General features: G+C 41.2%; 1 protein-coding gene across 1 annotated transcript in view; it reads right to left on the reverse strand.

Moving 5' to 3' along the window:
• Positions 1-1,157: 1,157 nt before the first annotated feature.
• LOC140406826 (afadin-like) overlaps positions 1,158-19,297 on the reverse strand; it is a 63,297-nt gene continuing 45,157 nt past the window's right edge. Inside the window, exons 8-13 of the mRNA XM_072494722.1 lie at positions 16,078-16,098; positions 15,556-15,701; positions 11,037-11,131; positions 6,782-7,047; positions 4,263-4,406; positions 1,158-1,521 (exon numbers count right to left, since the gene is read on the reverse strand). Of these exons, the coding sequence (XP_072350823.1) occupies positions 1,168-1,521; positions 4,263-4,406; positions 6,782-7,047; positions 11,037-11,131; positions 15,556-15,701; positions 16,078-16,098 (1,026 nt within the window). The 3' untranslated portion in view covers positions 1,158-1,167. The remainder of the gene's footprint in view (positions 1,522-4,262; positions 4,407-6,781; positions 7,048-11,036; positions 11,132-15,555; positions 15,702-16,077; positions 16,099-19,297) is intronic.

Below are 19,297 nucleotides of genomic sequence, written 5' to 3' on the forward strand. Positions count from 1 at the left end.
AAGGATCAAGAGGGTACAGATTTAAAAGCAGATGTGATGAGAGAATTATTTTCACACAACCAGCGTTTTGGGTCTGGAATGCGCTGCCTGGAAGCGTGGTGGAGGCAGGTTCAATTAAAGCATTCAAGAGTGGCATTAGATGATTACTTGAATTGAAACAGGGGAAAAGGCAGAGGAAGCCAGAGGCACTAAGCCATGATATTCATTTAAAGTGCCGGTGCAGACACGAAGGGCCAAATGGCTTCCTTCTGCGCCATAACTACTTTGCGATTCGGTCATCAACAAGCTTTACCAGGACAGGGTGAAGTATAAAGCATCTTAGATTTGCCTAATTTTGTCACCCCTGCATTACAGCACATGCACCTCCAGCTGGATAGCAATCAGAATCCCTGGGCAGATGTCCCGTTGCTAGTTCAATAGCCTCCACCAGGATACTAGCTAATTCAGCAAAGGCCGAGAGTAATATATGAGTAATTCCTGGCATACTTGACTCACTGATTTAATTGAAGAGATTCATAGCAACCCTGTTAACTCTTAACATAAAACATGGAGAGAACAATTTGGTTATAATCTAACAGTCCTAAATTTACTGAGGTTGCAAATTAGTTTGGAGGCACATGTACACGATATTTCAGATTTGGTGATAATTTGTAAATTTAAAGTCTAAATTATTTTGAGGTGGCAAGTTATTGTTCAATTATCAGTTCAAGGACACCGTGGTCCTATAGAAACTAGCCTCCGAAGCAGATAATCGAAAATAATGGCACCGTGGCACAATGGCTAGCACTGCAACCTCACAGCGCCAGAGACCAGGGTTCAATTCCAGCCTTGGATGACAATGTGAAGTTTGCAATTTCTCCCAGTGTCTGCATGGATTCCTCCAGGTTCTCTGGTTTCCTCTCACAGTTGAAAGATGTGCAGGTTAGGTGGATTGGCCATGCTAAATTTCCCCTTAGTGTCCAAAGATACGCAGGTTAAGCTACGAGGTTGTGGGATGTGCCTAGGTAAGGTGGCCTTTTGGAGGGTTGGTGCAAACTCGATGGGTCAAATGGTCTCCTTCTGCATTGTAGGGATTCTATGAGCATGAAATACCTGGTAAAATCCAAAAGTTTAGCTATCAAATGGCAAGTCTTCCAATAAAATTGTTGAAGGGCAATATAAACATATTCAACTATTCCAATTTTTAAAAAAAAGAACATGGTAACCAGCAAGGGATTTGCATTTGTCACAGTTGGTTTTGCAATATACCCCCCTTAGGCAAAAGCGATATAGCATTTTCAATAATTTTCCACCACTGGGAGCAATAAATTGAAAAATATTACCTCTCTGGCAAAGTGGTTCTAAGAATTCCTGAAGACCATTAGGAATGTTCCTGACAACATCACAAGAATATCCATCTTCAGGTAATAGAAATGGGAGCTGTAGGTCAGGGTCCTCTTCCAGTTGCACCTCCCTACCATCACTGCGAGCAAGTTCATCAGCTGTGTTCTCTGCTAATGCCACTACATTTTCAATCAACTCCTAAAAAAGTAAAAACAATTGCTGGTCAATGTGCATTGCTAACAAAAATGGAACAAATGCTATGTTACATCACATATTTATTCTGTTTACCAAAGCAGTTTGACTCGCTGGCTGATTAAAAGAGTGGATTGCATGATGCATTTTGAAGAGTTATCTCAGGGTGACAGAACAGCACCACTACTACCAGCAATAAATTAAGCAAAAAAGTAGGAAGTGGTCTATGGGGAAGGGAAAAATCTTCCATAATAGCCAAACTGAAAGCGGAGAGAACATCGACACACTGAGTTGGGAATCCGAGATCTAAGTATTTATGGTTTCAAAATGAAGTATTTTTGAGCAGGTTATCAATCTTGAAATATTTTAAACATAAAATACTACAAATCTTAACAATCCTACTTGAACTACATACTGCTGCTGAGAGACACGCCAATAGGAAGCTCCACGCTACTTTTAGCCGCAGTATGGATGCAATAGGCTTCTGGGGGCCTGGGTGGGGAGTAATGAAGGAGTAAATTACCCGAGTCAAGGGACTTAAGGAAAGCTGCAGTGAGTTGGGGTGAACATATTTGGGTTTGCTTTCTCAAAAGAACAGTCTGGGGCTTTTAAAAATAAAAGGTGCTCTTGGGACATTGTCGCTCCAAGATTTTTATTGAATTCAAATTTCTCGATCTGCCATGGTGGGATAAGAATCCAGCTCCCCAAAGCATTATGCCGGGTCTCTGGATTCCTAATCCAGCGACAACACCACGATACCATCATAGTCGCTCCAAGTCGAAGCACATTTCGGGGGACTGGAATAACGAGTAGGCTTGGTGGATTCCGTTCTTTGTAGGATATTAATGAACGAGTGAAGTCTTTATGGCAAAACCAACAGCCATTATGCTCATTTATTCTGACAACCCATGAATGACCTGATTTAGAACTTGAGACTTCTGGGTCGTTAGTCTGGGACCATAACTACTCCATTACCATGCAAGATAACTGTAGCTACAGTTCCATGTAGAGTGCAACTAGGCAGATCCTGATTTTGTTTATTTTAATATCAAAGAGTGAATGGCGTGGACCAATATTGCATCTTTTATTTTTCATTGCTTGGTGAAACAGTGGTCGTTTGCTTGCAATACAGCGAGTTGGGTCTTTTGAGTTTTCTCCCGGTCCCTTCATTTGCTGTTTTTGCAACAGCTATGTGGGAGATGTTCCCAATTCCTGAAGTTCCTGCAGCTAATGTAAATCAGCGAACAACATGATAAAAAAATTTATTTCGGAATTTCCATGATCATAAAGTCCATTGTGATTAATTTTATTGATTTTCTACCTCCAACCATAGACACATCATAAAAAAGCTTCCATACAGACAGTATCCCTCAAAACTGTGTGGACGCAATTTCCATTGTCCTAACCTGGTACTGTGCATGCAAGCTTCAAGCTTTTCACAAACACCCAGGATCAAACCCAATCTCTTCATTATTTTTTTAGAAATATATCTGGCACTTCATACCTTTGTACAGTACACTAATCTTTTATCTCAGGTCTAAATGTCTTCTTGCTACAGAGCCTTAGTAAAACACTAGCTTTCCTCTCTCTTTAATGCCTATTTTGGCTGCTATCTGTTCAAAACATATTTTATAAATTTAAACTTGCGCTTTCTACAATGCCATTCATTACCTCAGGACATCCCAAAACACTTTACAACCAAATTACTTTTCAAGCTCTGTCACTGTGGCAACATAGGAATGTAGCAGCCAATTTATGCGCAGCAAGATCCCACACATTGAGAAGATCCTCCTTTATATTTAAAAAAAGGTTTGCTGCCAAGTTGAAATTGGAAATCATGATTTTGTCCATATCATAGATTATCATAGAATTTACAGTGCAGAAGGAGGCCATTCGGCCCATCAAGTCTGCACCGGCTCTTGGAAAGAGCACCTTACCCAAGGTGCACACCTCCACCCTATCCCCATAACCCAGTAACCCCACCCAACACTAAGGGCAATTTTGGACACTAAGGGCAATGTATCATGGCCAATCCACCTAACCTGCACATCTTTGGACTGTGGGAGGAAACCGGAGCACCCGGAAGAAACCCACGCACACACGGGGTGGATGTGCAGACTCCGCACAGACAGTGACCCAAGCTGGTATCGAACCTGGGACCCTGGAGCTGTGAAGCAATTGTGCTATCCACAATGCTACCGTGCTGCCCTCAATCTATCCTCATCTCCCAGTTTTCAACTTACTGTTCTGCAGCTTCAAATGGAATCAAGTATCATGAATGCATTTATGATTTTACTTTTCACTTCATTTATAAGGAAAGCATCAAAATTTAGGGCAGGTCTAAATTTCCTTCAACTATTAATCTGTCAACTACTAGCAGTCAGCAAATATCCCTAAACACATCTCAGTACTTATTTTCTTAAAAAAAAAAATTTCTTATTTAATTGTACCCAAAATATTTAACTCAATTGCTGTCCATCAAATGCACACAGCTGGCATTTTTGGTCAGGATTGTGCAGCCAATAAGAACATGCACACTCCCTTCTCTCTCGCTCCCTCCACCCCCCCAACCCTTGTAAACACTTGGCAATCTGAGAAATCTCTCCCTTTTCACTTCCTCCACCATCCCCAACTTTTTTTGGGCTTGTCAAAGGTTTCAATGCTAAACAATGCCAACAAGGTAACTCCATTAGTACCCAAAATACAACCACAAAAATGAAATAATTGCAGGTTAGCAATTTAGATACCTGAGGGATATAGGGTTCATCCTGTGCACAGTGATAACTTTGAAGCAGCGCTTGCAGCTGCAATGAATTCAACTTAAAGCAAGTGTTGTTGATGTTTGAAACGTCTTCTGCCAAATATTTATCCATCGTTAACAATGTCGTTGCCTAAAATAGTAAAAATAAGTTCAGATTTCTGCACCAAAATCATTTCACTTTCCCATTCAAATTATGGGGCTAGTTCAACACATTTCAATAGACATGATAAATTATTTTTTAATAAATAATATTTCGAGCAGCATGTTGACTCTGCCAATTATGTTACATGCAACACCCTATTTTACTGTATTGACATTTAATTTGTTTGTTCTGATGAAAGGTCAACAGACCTGAAGCATTAATTCTCTTTTGCCCTCCACAAATGTAGCCAGACCTATTTCTAGCATTTCCTGTTTTCTTATTATGGTTAAACAAAATTGCCTTTAACAAATCCATGCTGGTTTTCCTTACTTAATCCACACTTGTCCAAGTGACCGTTAATTTTGTCCCGAATAATCACTAAATATTTGTTACCGCTGAGCACAAATTGATTGGGCTGCAGTGATGGGTTTATCCTTGCATTCTTGTTTTTTTTGAACAGGTGTATAAGATTTTAAATTCTCCAGTCCTCTGGCAGCCCCCATATTTAAAGATTAAAAGATTATGGCCAGGCCTGTGCAAAGTCTCACCCTTGCTTCTCTCAGCATTCTCAGATGCATTCTATCCAGTTCTGGTGACTCATTAACTTTAAGTACAACCAAGCTATGAATTGGTCAGCATCCTCTTCCTTGGTAAAGGCAGATGCAAAGTACTAATTCAGTACATGTGCCATGTCCCTCTTCATATATTCCCATTTTAGTTCCTGATCCACCACGTATGTTTTTACCATTAATACACCTTTAGAGGGCCTAAGGATGTTTTAAAAATATATTAGTAGAGTCTCTTCCCATACTCTCTCTTTGCCACTCATCCATTCATTTCCTCCCCCACCTCCCCTCCAAAATTCCGATACTCAGCCTAATTCTCATACACAACATATAATCAATGTGACAGCTGTGATATACACATTTTTAAAAATACTTCAACTTGGGGCAATTGCCATCCAAGGAGCTCTGGCTTTGGTTAGCCTACCTTTCCTCCTTGGGGAATATACCTCAAGTGTACCCAAAACCCACTCACCTTTAAAGTTGACCCATTGTTTGGTTACACCTTTGCCTGCCAATCTTTAATTCCAATTTAACTGGGCCTGATTCACCCCACTTAAATTGACCCTCCTTCGATTAAATATTTTTACTTGACATTTCCCATAGCATAACTAAGTGGCAGCACGGTAGCACAGTGGGTAGCACTATTGCTTCACAGCGCCCGGGTCAACGGTTCGATTCCCGGCTTGGGTCACGGTCTATGTGGAGTCTGCATATTCCCCCAGTGTCTGTGTGGGTTCCCCCGGGAGCTCCGGTTTCCTCCCACAAGTCCCGAATGACGTGCTGTTAGGTGAATTGGACATTCTGAATTCTACTTCTGTGTACCCGAACAGGTGCCAGAATGTGGCGACCAGGGGTTTTTCACAGTAACTTCATTGCAGTATTAATGTAAGCCTACTTGTGACAATAAAGATTATTATTATTATTGTAAACTGTATTATCCCATGACTATCATTTCTTAAAAGTTCCTGAGCTGTCACTTGATCAATGCAACACCTTGTTCTCCACAACTAGAACCAGATACCCTGGTGGGCTGGGGCTGTGGAAGACGATTAGGGACCACACCGCCTTGGTATGAATGTGATGGCTAAGGCTCAGAAAGGAGGGGACAAGAGCAGGAAAGGGTGAGGAGGGGGAACAGACATGCAGCAGACGAAGGGGAGCACCGCACTCGCAGGAAAGCTAGCTTCAGGAGATATGAGCAAGGGGTGGTGGTGGTGGGGGGGACCTCTTGTCAGGATCCAAAGGGAAAACAAAGTGACAAGCGGGAGAAGGGCTATAGGTGGGTTACGATGGATTACACATGGCAGCAAGGAACACAAAGGCATCGCAAACAGCCTTTGCAGGGACCCCGGGAGTGCAGGGGCTCATCCACATGGCTTACACATAGTTGGTAGCCATTTTGGGTGGCCCCTAGACAAAGGGAAGCCCTGGAGCGCCGAGGCCCCGCCTCATGGTGAGTACAATGACCACGGCAGTTTGTAATGGTCCCACCTTCCACAGAACCGATCCCAATGCCCCAGGAATCTGAAACCCTCCCTCTCTACTCTGACTAGCATGTGGCACTGGTAGTAATCCTTTGCGGTCACACTTCTCAACTTTCTTCCTATCTCCCTTATTTCTGCTTTTAGGACCAGATCCTTTCCTTACCCATATCATTTGTACTGTGTACCATTACCATTATCACTGGCTGTTCACCCTTCCCTCCTGAATGTCCTGTAAACGCTCTGAGACATCCTTGACCCTTGCACCAGGGAGAAAACATACTCTGCAGTGTTAAGCATAATTTCATTAACTGACCTGTACTATTCTGCTAAGATGACAGTCTGCAGCCAGTTCCAAGCCCTGTTTCTCAGCCCATGCTTCAATGTGACCAAGCTGCTGTCGGATGATGGCTCCCCAATAATGAGAACAGAGGCACGAGTCTGGCTCGGTGACCAGTTTATTGAATAGCCACATATTAATAAAGTGAAAAAGCTGAGAGAATAGTTGGATAGTGAGAGCAGCATTCACACGGCAACGACGCAATAAAGACATTGCTCCTGTCAATGTGTGCAAGACATCATCTGGAAAACAAAATGAAAATCATTGCCAAGCAAACTTTTGTTAAACACTTCAGCTGCAGAACTAATTTTGTGACTGAACAATTTTACATTCTGACATTTGATTTTTAGATTGCTTTGATATCTGTATGGTTTCATAAAGTTTGACTCAGCTCAAAGACAGACAAATTCAATTACAAGTCTAGCTACATGTGGACACTAAGGGACCATGTTTACCTTATTTGAATCAGTCTATTTATACGCGATTTTGTGAAAGCGAAACAGTTTTCATGTTGATTCATAATTGACTTGAGTTACAGACATGTATGCAAAATCTTATGGGTTTTATTCAGATTCTTTTTTGTTTAAAGCTCTAAAAGTAAAAACATTTAATTCTACTGTCTAAACATATAGAATGTTGCTGCCTAACATTATCAGCTAAGTTTGACTTTTTCCTCTACCTCTGTACATATGACACCACTATCACCAAGACAAGCATAATACCAATTATTTGTTGATCCTCTCCATTTTATCGAATCATAGAATTTCCAGTGCAGGAGGAGGCCATTTGGCCCATCGAGTCTACATCAGCCCTTGGAAAGAGCACCCTAACCAAGGCCACACCACCCAACACTATCCCCGTAACCCAGTAATCCCACCTAGCCCGAAGGGGAATTTAGCGTGGCCAATCCACCTAACCTGCACACCTTTGCACTGTGGGAGGAAACCGGAGCACCCGGAGGAAGCCCACGCAGACACAGGGAGACTCTGCACAGACAGTGACCCAAGCTGGGAATCGAACCTGGGACTCTGGAGCTGTGAAGCAACTGTACTAACCACTATGCTACCATGACTTTTTTAATGTTTACTAAGTGCAACTTTATTCCTTTTTTCCCCAAACAATTACTTAATTTGAGATTGTAGCCAAACTGCAGCATGAATAAAACAATCTAGTGCACCTTGTGCAAAATGACAACGTTCAAGATTACTCTGGACAGCATCCAATTTGAGCCATTGGTTAAGACCAAGACAGTCGTAATTCATGTTTTTGGTACATCCTTTGCATTTAATACAAGCTAGTCATTGGTCTTCTAAAGAGACCACTTGCATTTAAGGATAATTAAATAATTTGAAGTAAATGTGTCATCAGAAGATGAGGTACAGCCAAAAACCTGCTTCATACAATAAGGTTCAATCAGTGCCCAAATTCTCAGAATGTACTCGAAGAGGAAATTTGAGTTGCATGTACTTCAATCCTCAGAATAGAGAGAATGGGCTGGATTCTCCGTTCTGGAGACGCAAATGCATCTGACGGAGTAGAATTGGTCCAGGTCTCCTCTGGCACTAGGAATGGCCCACACTTTCCTTTTCTACGCAAATTTATACATTGCATTAGCCAGTAATTGACAGTTTTATTACTGCAAAGACAGTTGCATTACTCCAGGGACAGTTTGGTGGATTGTTTATCAATCTTTCCCTTCATGCTGAATGCATCTCCATTACCCTGCTTTGATTCTAACCACAATGTTTATAAACATTCCCACTATGACTGACAGTTACTCACCACATCCAAAGCAGCTAAGTGCTTTCTGCAGTGAAAAAGAGCAAGTCAAAGGATTTTTCTGAATATAAAAAAAGCACAGGAAGACGAGAAAGAGACCACCATCCAGTTACTGCAACACATTAGGTTTATTTTTGGTGTGGGGAAGCAGAAGAGGTGAAGGACATGAAAGTTAACCTAGCCACCAAGGGTGTGAATCAACTGACACAATTGATTTAAAGAGCAACTGCAATGACACAGGTTAACTGTAACTATGAACTGCGAGCAGTTCCTGCTGAGAATGAAAGAAGCATTTACACATGAATAAGCTATGGGCGAAGTGCCCCTCATTGTGGGAGGGAAGTCATATTATATGCTTGATGTGCAAACAGCAGGAGAATTGACTATGCCCTTGCAATCCTGCAGAGTTCAGAGCACAGAACAGACCAGGGTAAAGGGGTGTGAAGAGCTGGGCAATCCAGCCCTAAACCTAGGTAGCTGATGGTGTGACTCAAAGATTATAAAAAGGGACAACATTGAAGTGGCGTCACTGCAGTCAAAAGAGGGCAGAGACTGGTTATCTCCAGATTCAGGCTTATGATCAATACCAGTAACAACATGCCCATGGTTGATTGTGTCAGTCAAATCGTAAAAGGTTTTGTAGGTTCAATAAATGAACAAATCTAAAGTTGAACCATACCCTGCTTTCTGTACGAATTATGTTCCCATAATTCCAGAGTCCTAGAACCACTAACAAGGAAGGGAATGGAACTCCTGAAAGGATGGAAGATTTTGTAGGGAGAAAGGTAGAGACACAAAGAAGTTAGACTGAGGAAAGAATGCTAGCGAATAGGTCTGAAGCTGCTGGCACCAGGGAAAATGCCAAATACATTTAATGCCAGAGTTCAAGGAATGGCATAAAAGGATATACAAGACTGGAGAAGGATACAGAGGGAGGGTATGTCCAGGTAGTGGAGGGACTTGCGATGAGCTTGAGAATGTTAAATTTAATCCATTAGTAACTGGAATTCAATTCTAGGTCAGGGAGAGATGGTCTTTTGAGAGATCTTAGTGGAGGACAGGACACAGATAGTGGAAATTTGGTTGATTTGGAATTGGTTCAGGGTGGAGTTAGAGATGTCTGGTATTGAGTTGATGAAAGTGTGGCTTACAACCTTAGCTGCATGGAGTTAAATAAAGTGAGGGTGGAGTCACAAAAGGTTTTGGAGGAAGGATTTGTCGCTCATCTAAGTTGGACACAAAGTCCAATTGTTTGAGCAAGCAGACAGTCAGGAGGGCAGAGTCAGTAGAAAGGATACAGAGTTCTCAGTTGGGCCTGAAAACTGACTTCAGATCAAATGGATGAAATTCCAGATCATACATGACCAGCAGGCTTTAAGATGTAGTCTACCAATTGGCTACCAAGGTGTAACATCCCCACCATACGAGCAGTTCCAGTCACTTTAATTCCCACATGAAGGTCTGATCCAAATTTGGATATGAAACTGTACGGAGTAACGGCCAGAGGACTACAAATTATCACTGAGGAAATGATAGAAAATTCATGTGGTTTAATTTATTTTGCAGCTGCAATAACATCCCAGCTCTCAGACAAGCACACTGCTTCAAGTCAAAACTAGTTTTTAGTAAAAAGAAAACACTGCTGATACTTGAAACACTCAGCAGATCAGGCAATATCTGTAGAGAGAAACATTTAGTGCTTTAGATTGATAGCCATTCATGAGAACTCTGCATGGAGTGTGAAAAACAGTTAATGTTTCAGATCAAGACCTTTCATAGATGTTGATGCAAGATCATTGACCTGAAATGTTAATCATGTTTCTCTCCCAGTGTCTGACCTACTTGGTTTTCCAAATTTTCGGGTTTTATTGCTGGTTTTGAGTAAATTGCTTTTCTGACTGTCCATTTCTATCAACGCGTTTTATGGACCATTTCCAACAACAATTGTTTCCATTTACAAAATTATTTCTGTTTCTATAAACGTACCTAGTTTCTTTTATTAATAATTGGACTCCAAGCTGCAGTAAGATTTTGGAATATTTATGAGAGTATCTTTCAGATACTATTTGACTCAGTGTTGCGCAAAACCTATTTCTTCATCCAAACTTAAGACCTCCCAAATGATCACAACCTGCTCCTTTGCTCCTCCATGCATGCTGCGGGACTTACTGAATGCAATATATTAGAGAAATACTTGCAAGTTTAAGGAAGACTAAGTAGTGTCAAATTGACAGGGAAAATGGCATTTAAATATTTTGGATTGATGGGAGAAATTATTAAATAACAAAACAAAGAACTAGCATTAGGAAAAGATTCGTAGTCTTTGAACTGGGTTAAGACGGGATCAATAAGATAGGTGGTCTTATGTCGACAAGAAACAACCCCACAAAGTTTTATGAATATGCAAATCCAAAGTATGCTTCATCTTAAAGAATGTGGATTGTTTTCAGACCTATTTTGGGTCTTTCTGGGCTTGCTTCTTCAGGATCTTCAAGAAATGCTGGCATATAATTATTGAGATCCGATTGAAGACAGTGTACCAAGTATCTGTAACACAGAATTCACCAATTTTACCTTTTATAACTTCAAATAAAAAAAGGCTTAACATCTGAAATATTAAGTCCATGTAATATCCCACATCCACAGGCACTTTTAAGACATTCAAAAAAATAATATTTTAGTCACTCTCAAATTCTTGTGTATGGGGAGAATTACATGGTGAAAGAGCCATGATGAGGCAAGAGGACTATCCATCTTCAGAGATCATCTCCAACCACCATCACTTCTCGCTAAAGAATTTAAACTTCTCACTTCCATTTTTCAGCACTAGGTCACTTGCTTTTCATGGTATATCAGTGATTCAGACTCAATTCTGGAGATATGGCTTAATAAATTTCAGATGGTACAAAAATTGACCGTGTGGTTAATGGTGCAGAAGTTGCAACCTGCTGAAAGCTAATAATGGGCTGGTAAATTGGGCAGAAAAGCAAAGAGCGGAATTCATTTCAGAGAAGTGTGAAGATTTGAGGAGGGCAAAGAAAGCATAAATGGGAGGGCACTGTAAACCTTGGAGCAACAAAGGAAATTGGGGTGCATGTTTTCAAGTCCCAGTAGGTAGCATGATAGGTAGCATGATAGGTATATATTGTTAAAGCATACAAGATGCTTGCATTTTAGTAGCAGAGGCATAGAATATAATAGCAGACAAGTTAGGCTAGAACTGCGCAAAACGTTAGGCCACAATTGGAGTACTACGGTCTGTCACATTACAGAAAAGATGTGCTCATAATAGTGGGTACAGAGATTTACATGTTGCCAGGATGGAAAACTTGAGCTGCAAGGAATGGAGCTGCAAGTAGGTTGAGGGGATATTTAATTGAATGATAGAATCCCTACAGTGCAGGAGGCGGCCATTTGGCCCTTTAGAGTCCGCACCGGTCCTCTGAAAGAGCATCCCACTTGGTCCCGCCCTACTCCTGTCACCCCACCCAACCTTTGGACACAGAGGGGCAATTTAGCATGGTCAATCCACCTAACCTGCACATCGAGGAAACCCACGCTGACACAGGGAGAAGATGCAAACTCCACACAGTCACCCAAGTCTAGAATCAAACCCAGGTCCCTGGCATTGTGAGGCAGCAGTGCTAGCCACTGTGCCACCATACCACCCAATTGAGGTGAACAAAATTATGAGGAACCTAGACAGAGTGGAAAGGATGGACCTACTTACCTAAGCAGACAGATCAATAATCAAGAGGCATAAATTAAATTAATTCGTAGAGAGGGAAGTTGGGAATTTCTTTTCACCTAGAAAGTGGGGGGTCTGGAACTCTGCCTGAAAGGGTGGTAGAGACATGTCTCATTTAGAAAGCACTTGGATATGCACTTTAAGTGCTGTAACTACAAATCAGGAACTGGAAAGTGGGATTCGCGGGGGGGGGGGGGGATTTCTCCAGTTCACAGCTGCTTGATATTTTCTCTTGTAATTAAATTACTCGAGTGAGTAAAAAGACAGCTTTTTTAAAAAATTGTTAATATCCTTAAACAACCTTGAAATGTTCAGTTAGATCACTTGAAGTCTTGTTCTTTCCCAAAGGAAAAACCCAATTTTCTTAAACTTTCCTCATATCTTAATTTTCTACTTAATTCCAAGACCAACATTCACTCTGAAATGATTACATGGATACAAATCTTTTAAATGGATCCATTATCTTGAAATTCTGAAAAATGTCACAACTAATAGGCACTGAATCAAAATCTATAGGGTATTCCAATATTCCTTCTCGATCCTTTCTCCCAGGTGAATATAGTCATTCATTGTGCAGTTCCACAAAATGCCCAACTAATGCTCAATATTAATTTTTTAAAAATCACTCCATATTACTTCCTCTAAAATGAAAGAAAATCTGTTTATAAAATTGGACTGGGAACTCCCAGGAATATAAAAAAACAGCTTATTGAAATAACAGCCTTCCAAAAGATTCTGCACATGCCAGTTTATAATTTGTTTCTCAAACTGAAGCACAATGCACAAAATGTTTTTCCTGCTGGTAGGAGACCACCTTGGATGGAATTGGAGAAGTGAAGTGCTAAAACTAAAATTATGTTCTGATACAAATTGAATATCTAATGGTATCTCAGGAAGATCACTTGCTGAATTGTCACATTTACTAGTTTATCATAGAATTTACAGTGCAGGAGGCCATTCGGCCCATCAAGTCTGCACCGGCTCTTGGAAAGAGCACCTTACCCAAGGTGCACACCTCCACCCTATCCCCATAACCCAGTAACCCCACCCAATACTAAGGGCAATTTTGGACACTAAGGGCAATTTTAGCATGGCCAATCTCCCTAACCTGCACATCTTTGGACTGTGGGAGGAAACCGGAGCACCCGGAGGAAACCCACGCACACATGGGGAGGATGTGTAGACTCCGCACAGACAGTGACCCAAGCAGGAATCGAACCTGGGACCCTGGAGCTGTGAAGCAATTGTGCTATCCACAATGCTACCGTGTTGCCCAAGTTGAGAGCCAAGTATTTCCAGACACAGAACAAAATTTCATTTTGGATTCTGGGACTGTTAGTTGAATATAGCTTATAAGTGAGTTTGAGTACAGCATTAAACTTTGCTTTTAATATCTTGGAAAAAAATCTAAAAAAGCACTTTTCTACATAATGGATTACCACTAAATTTGTCGCCATTACTTGGAAGCTTAAATGCCACACTACAACACCATGGAATAAATTCTGGAAATAGTTTAAACAAACAATTGTTGGGAGGACCGAATGATGCCAAATTTGGCCAGAAACTCATTCAAAAACCTTTTAGGTTGAGCAGAAAACATATGGTTAGCACCGCTGCCCCACAGCTCCAGCGACCCGGGTTCAATTCCGACCTCGGGTAACTGCCAGTGTGGAATTTGCACTTTCTCCCCGTGGGATTTCTCTGGGTGCTCGGGTTTCCTCCCACAGTCCAAGGATGTGCAGGTTAGGTGGACTGGCTATGCTAAATTGCACCTTAGTGTCCAAAAAGTTAGGTGGAGTTACTGAGTTATGGGGATAGGGTGGAGGCGAGGACTTAAGTAGGGTGCACATTCCAAGGGCCGGTGCAGACTCGATGGGCCGAATGGCCTCCTTCTGCCCTGTAAGGATTCTATAAATGGTTAGTGTAAGCTAATCTTTCTCCTCCTTCCCTCTACAGCTGAGCCACCCATGTTGTTAGGGGCATGGCTCCAGTTGCATTCCCCAGAGGAACCCACTCTCCCGTCAGTATTTAGAATTCATCAGTTGCCTGAACTATGTCCTTTTCTGTTCCTTTAGTTTTATTTATATTTTAGCATTTCTTATATAATAGTATTCTGCAGGTTTAAAATCCAAAAATTTAAACACTGAAAGGTACAAAAGATAGAACATAGAATATACAGAGCAAAAGGAGGCCATCCGACCCATCGAGTCTGCATCAACCCACTTAAGCCCTCACTTACACCTGTCCCCCCTAACACAATGACCCCTCCTAACCTTTTTGGACAGTAAGGGCAATTTAGCGTGGCCAATGCACCAAACGTGGACGTCTTTGGACTGTGGGAGGAAACCGGAGCACCCGGAGGAAACCCACGCAGACTCCACACAGACAGTGACCCAGCAGGAAATCGAACCTGGGACCCTAGTGCTGTGAAGCCACAGTGCTAACCACTATGCTACCGTGCTGCCCATCAGATGAAGCAAACTGACTCAAAAACATCCATAAAAACGTTGCCTCCATGGATCCATTAAAACATACCTTACTGGAATATTTAGTTTTAATTCCATACATAGACAGTAATTCTTGATCAATATATGAGCACTAAACAGTATTTTTTTCTTTGGATAAAACATGACCATGACTCGCAACATAAACTGTCCTAATTGCACGCCATAAATATATCTTAAGAAAGGAGAACAATACTCAGAACAGGTTAAATCTAGAAGGAAATTTCATGGTTGAGGAAGCATCAGGTCAATTCACAATGTGTAAAAATTAACCATTTCATGCCCAACATTCAAATTGCTTGTCTGCAGTTCTAATACAGCTAGCTCAGAGTATTTTCATGTGTTTTGACAATCTCCTCCTCCTCTCCACATCCTAACATGGTGAAGAAGACAACATATAAAAACAGTCTATGGTTCTACTACAGGAAGTACCACAATGAGGCTCGTGAGGAAAATGAATTTCAATCAAGGAAGAGTCAGGTTGTTAGAGGTTTTCTAATATAAACTGTATTTTGAAGAGGATTACATGGTACTGAAGGTAAAAAATAGAATAGAACGGCATTGCTAATTAGTCTACTTTCTGGCAAGGTCTAGGCTGGAGGCTAGTGGTGGAGAAAGTCACAAAATAAAATACACTAATTTAATATTTGCCTTTAGTGAAAGAATAACATATTGACTAAGACTTGGATAAAACATTGTCAGTGTTTTAATTTCCATACTTGAAAGCCATTTGCACCAAATGAGCCAAGACATCCTGCGCATCGAGTGTGATCCGACTCAGGTCTCTGTCCTGTTTGATGAAGTTGAGAAGTTCTGATGCATTTGCCATCCAGAAGGCAAGTGCACCTGCAATATTCTTCTGTTTCTGTAATGATCAGAATAATGTCATTCTTCAGTACTTTTCTTCTGTGTTACATGATGATCAGTTTTAAATGCAACCCCTGACCGCATGATCCAGGCTAGGCAATGTTAAACAAGGCTGACAAAAGAACATGGCCACAGACATCAAGCAAGGGAACTTGGGCTGAATCTGTACATCACCACAGAAAAGTGCATTAAGCAGATAAAATGAAATGCCAACATAGTTGTGCAGTCAAGTTTTAGTGCTGCATGTTCCAATTGCTAAATGAGTGTTATGTACCATTCAGTCCAGCCACTGGATTTGTTGTTTCTGATATGGAGAAGCATGAGAAACTGAGCTAAGCTGACTGCTGGAAACAGTTCCCAGCAACATGTCCTACCTGTTCATACTGTGCTATATCCTGCAGAAAAGGGAAGAGGAATCAGGTAAAATAGAGAAAAAAAATAACAGTCACGATGTACACAAATAATGATTAATACAATGCAAAACATTGCATAAAATTAAATTTAATCGTGAAACTACAGAGACAGCAAATTAAAACACAAACCATCTGAACTCCAATGATCTGGAAACAAACTTGCATTAATTTGCACATCAAGTTATCATTTTGCAGTGAGGTTGGTGGGACAAAAAGGAAAGAGGTAATCACTTTCACTACTTTCCCAGTTGAAAGCAAATACTTGAATTTTAGCACTTAGTGGAAAAAACTATTTTGCTTTTTGATTTATAGGTGTACAAAAATAAAATTGTCTGTTTTTTAATGTCTAAAGCAGTTTACATCAAATGCCTATTTGATTTCTAAAAAACGGAAAATCCTTTGGAAACTTTAAAGTAAAGCATTCTGAACATAGAATGTATAAATTACATCAAAAAAAATCACAACGATTAACAGGGAGTTGCAAGAAGGCAATGCCAAAGTCTAGTGGAGAAATGTTGAATTACTGCAATTCCAAGAAAATGGCCTAACAGATCTTTAAAAACTGAAATGAAAGTTGTAAACATTTCTTGTCAAAGGTTAACCAATTACTCTTCCCACAAATTAAGTCCTTATACAAGAGGACTAAAGACTCTCGAGATGCTACAATTCAAGTTGCTTAAAACTGACACGTGCATACACAGGTTTACCCATCCATAAACAGCTCGGGTTTATGTGATGCCCCCTGTAGTCAGGCAAATCAGATTGGCTACAGAGGCAGAAAGTAAGCCTTTAGTTTATAATTACTCACAGTCCTCTTATGTACTTATTTCCTCTGGAGCAATGGTTCTTAAACCAAGGGAGGTGACCAGAACTGGGGTTGAGGAACGAGTAACTGGGGTTCCGTCTGGACGAGTAGACTGTTAAAAGTATTCATTTCACAGTCTTATTCACCTTTCCCTTAAGCCCATTTAAAAATTTCAATATTTGAAACTCAAGTCCTGCTCGTGTTTAAAAACCGTAACGCTCGACAAGTTTGCAGACTATACCTAGGACACTTGCATGGTCCCTACTAATCAGTCCACGCTGGACCCTGACTGTAACTCCTGGAGTTGCAAGATTGGTTAACCTGAACTTCTCCAAATTGATGCCCCTCACTGTCACTCCACCACAGACTCTGTCCGCTTGTCACCTTGTTTCTCCATCTTGTGCCTTTTCTTTCTAACCAGCCCCAATTGTTCAATCAGATAAATATTTTCCCCTGCAAATCAGTTTTCTGGGAGTTTCACGTTGACTGAAAGGGTGAGGAGGATCACTGCTGTCATTCAATTATCCATGTTGAAATGGTCATGCTATTCCATTGCTCATGAAACATCCCTTTAAACAATGCTACAATACCTTGGCTTAAATATAGCAACTATCTTGGGAGATAGTTTCACTGTGTTGAGAATTAACATACAAGTATTTTTTTTAAAACCCGCAGAAAGCAATCAGAAACTTCTTTCAGTAGAGATCATTGACTGTACAATTTGAATCCCATATGGAAAGCAGGAGGCTGAATTATTTTTTTTACAGAGCGATTTGGAGTCTAAGTTTGGCCAATAGGAAAAAAAGAGAAGTGCAAATCTGTATTGATAGACACAGACTGACATATATACAAAGAGTGGTACACAAACAGGCTGGGAGAGAAACTAACACAAATGGTTGGGCAGCACGGTAGCACAAGTGGATAACACTGTGGCTTCACAGCGCCAGGGTCCCAGGTTCGATTTCCCACTGGGTCAGTCTGTGTGGAGTCTGCACGTTCTCCCGTGACTGCGTGGGTTTCCTCCGGGTGCTCCGGTTTCCTCCCACAGTCCAAAGACGTGCAGGTTAGGTGGATTGGCCATGATAAATTGCCCTTAATGACCAAAAAGGTTAGGAGGGGTCATTGGGTTACGGGGATAGGGTGGAAAGTGAGGGCTTCAGTGGGTCGGTGCAGACTTGATGGGCTGAATCGCCTCCTTCTGCACTGTATGTTCTATGTTAAATACAGAGAGTCACAGGTCCTCAATAATCAATCAATCCCCCTCAACTCTTCCTCTGGGTCCAGGCATCAATGTGTCACAATGGGAACATATTTGGGAAGCACTGCTCTTGAGAAAACTCATTGAACTAATAATAATCTTTATTTACTAATTGAACTAATAATAATCTTTATTTACAAGTCGGCTCACATTAATACTGCAATGAGGCTATTGTGAAAATCCCCTAGTTGCCACACTCCGGTACACAGAGGGAGAATTCAGAATGGCCAATTTACTTTACAAGCATGTCTTTCGGGGCTTGTGGGAGGAAACCGGAGTGCCCGGAGGAAACCCATACAGACACAACATGCAAATTCCGCACAGACTGTGACCGAAGCCGAGAATCAAACCTAGGTCCCTGGCGCTGTGAAGTAACAGTGCTAACCACTGTGCCACCCGACTTGAGACTCTGCTCCCTAGCCGTCCCGGATTCAATACAATGCTTCATGGGATGTGGGTGTCACTAGCAAGGCCAGCATTTCTTGCCCATTCTTAATTGCCCTTGAACTGTGCGACTTGCTCGGTCATTTCCGAAGGCAGTTAGAAGTCAAGCACATTATCATGGGTTTGAAGCCACATGTAGGCCAGACCAGATAAGGACGGCAGAGTTCTTTTCCTAAAGAGCAGTCATCACCCAGAGAATTTCTATTAGTGTTACTAGCTTTAAATTCCAGATTTATTAACTGAATTTAAATTCTATTAGCTGGTGTGGTAAGATTTGATCCCGTGTCCCCCTTGGCCTCTGGATTACTAGTCCACTGGTTCACCATTTGAACAAGAGCCACGAGGAAAGGAATAAAAACAAGGTACCACATAAAAAAAAGGTTTTGTAATGCTAAGTAGCAGCGGCAACAAAGAACACTCCTAATTTAGAGGTAGTGCTCGACAAATCAAGGAAAAACAGAAACTGCTTGCAACTACTTTGGGCGTTTGCTATTTATTCAGTTTGCTCAATTATCCAGACAAATTATAACACTTTTACACGGAGTGTAAAATCGTAGGTTCAGCACCCTGTGGGTCAAGTCAACACAAAACTGAATACACAAATGGGAGTGAAAAATTGTATCCACAAAGGATTATATAGGATATACAACATAGAAACAGGTCACTGGCCCAAC

The sequence above is a fragment of the Scyliorhinus torazame genome, unplaced genomic scaffold (assembly GCF_047496885.1).
Source record: "Scyliorhinus torazame isolate Kashiwa2021f unplaced genomic scaffold, sScyTor2.1 scaffold_906, whole genome shotgun sequence".
In the NCBI taxonomy this organism is placed as follows: Eukaryota; Metazoa; Chordata; class Chondrichthyes; order Carcharhiniformes; family Scyliorhinidae; genus Scyliorhinus; species Scyliorhinus torazame.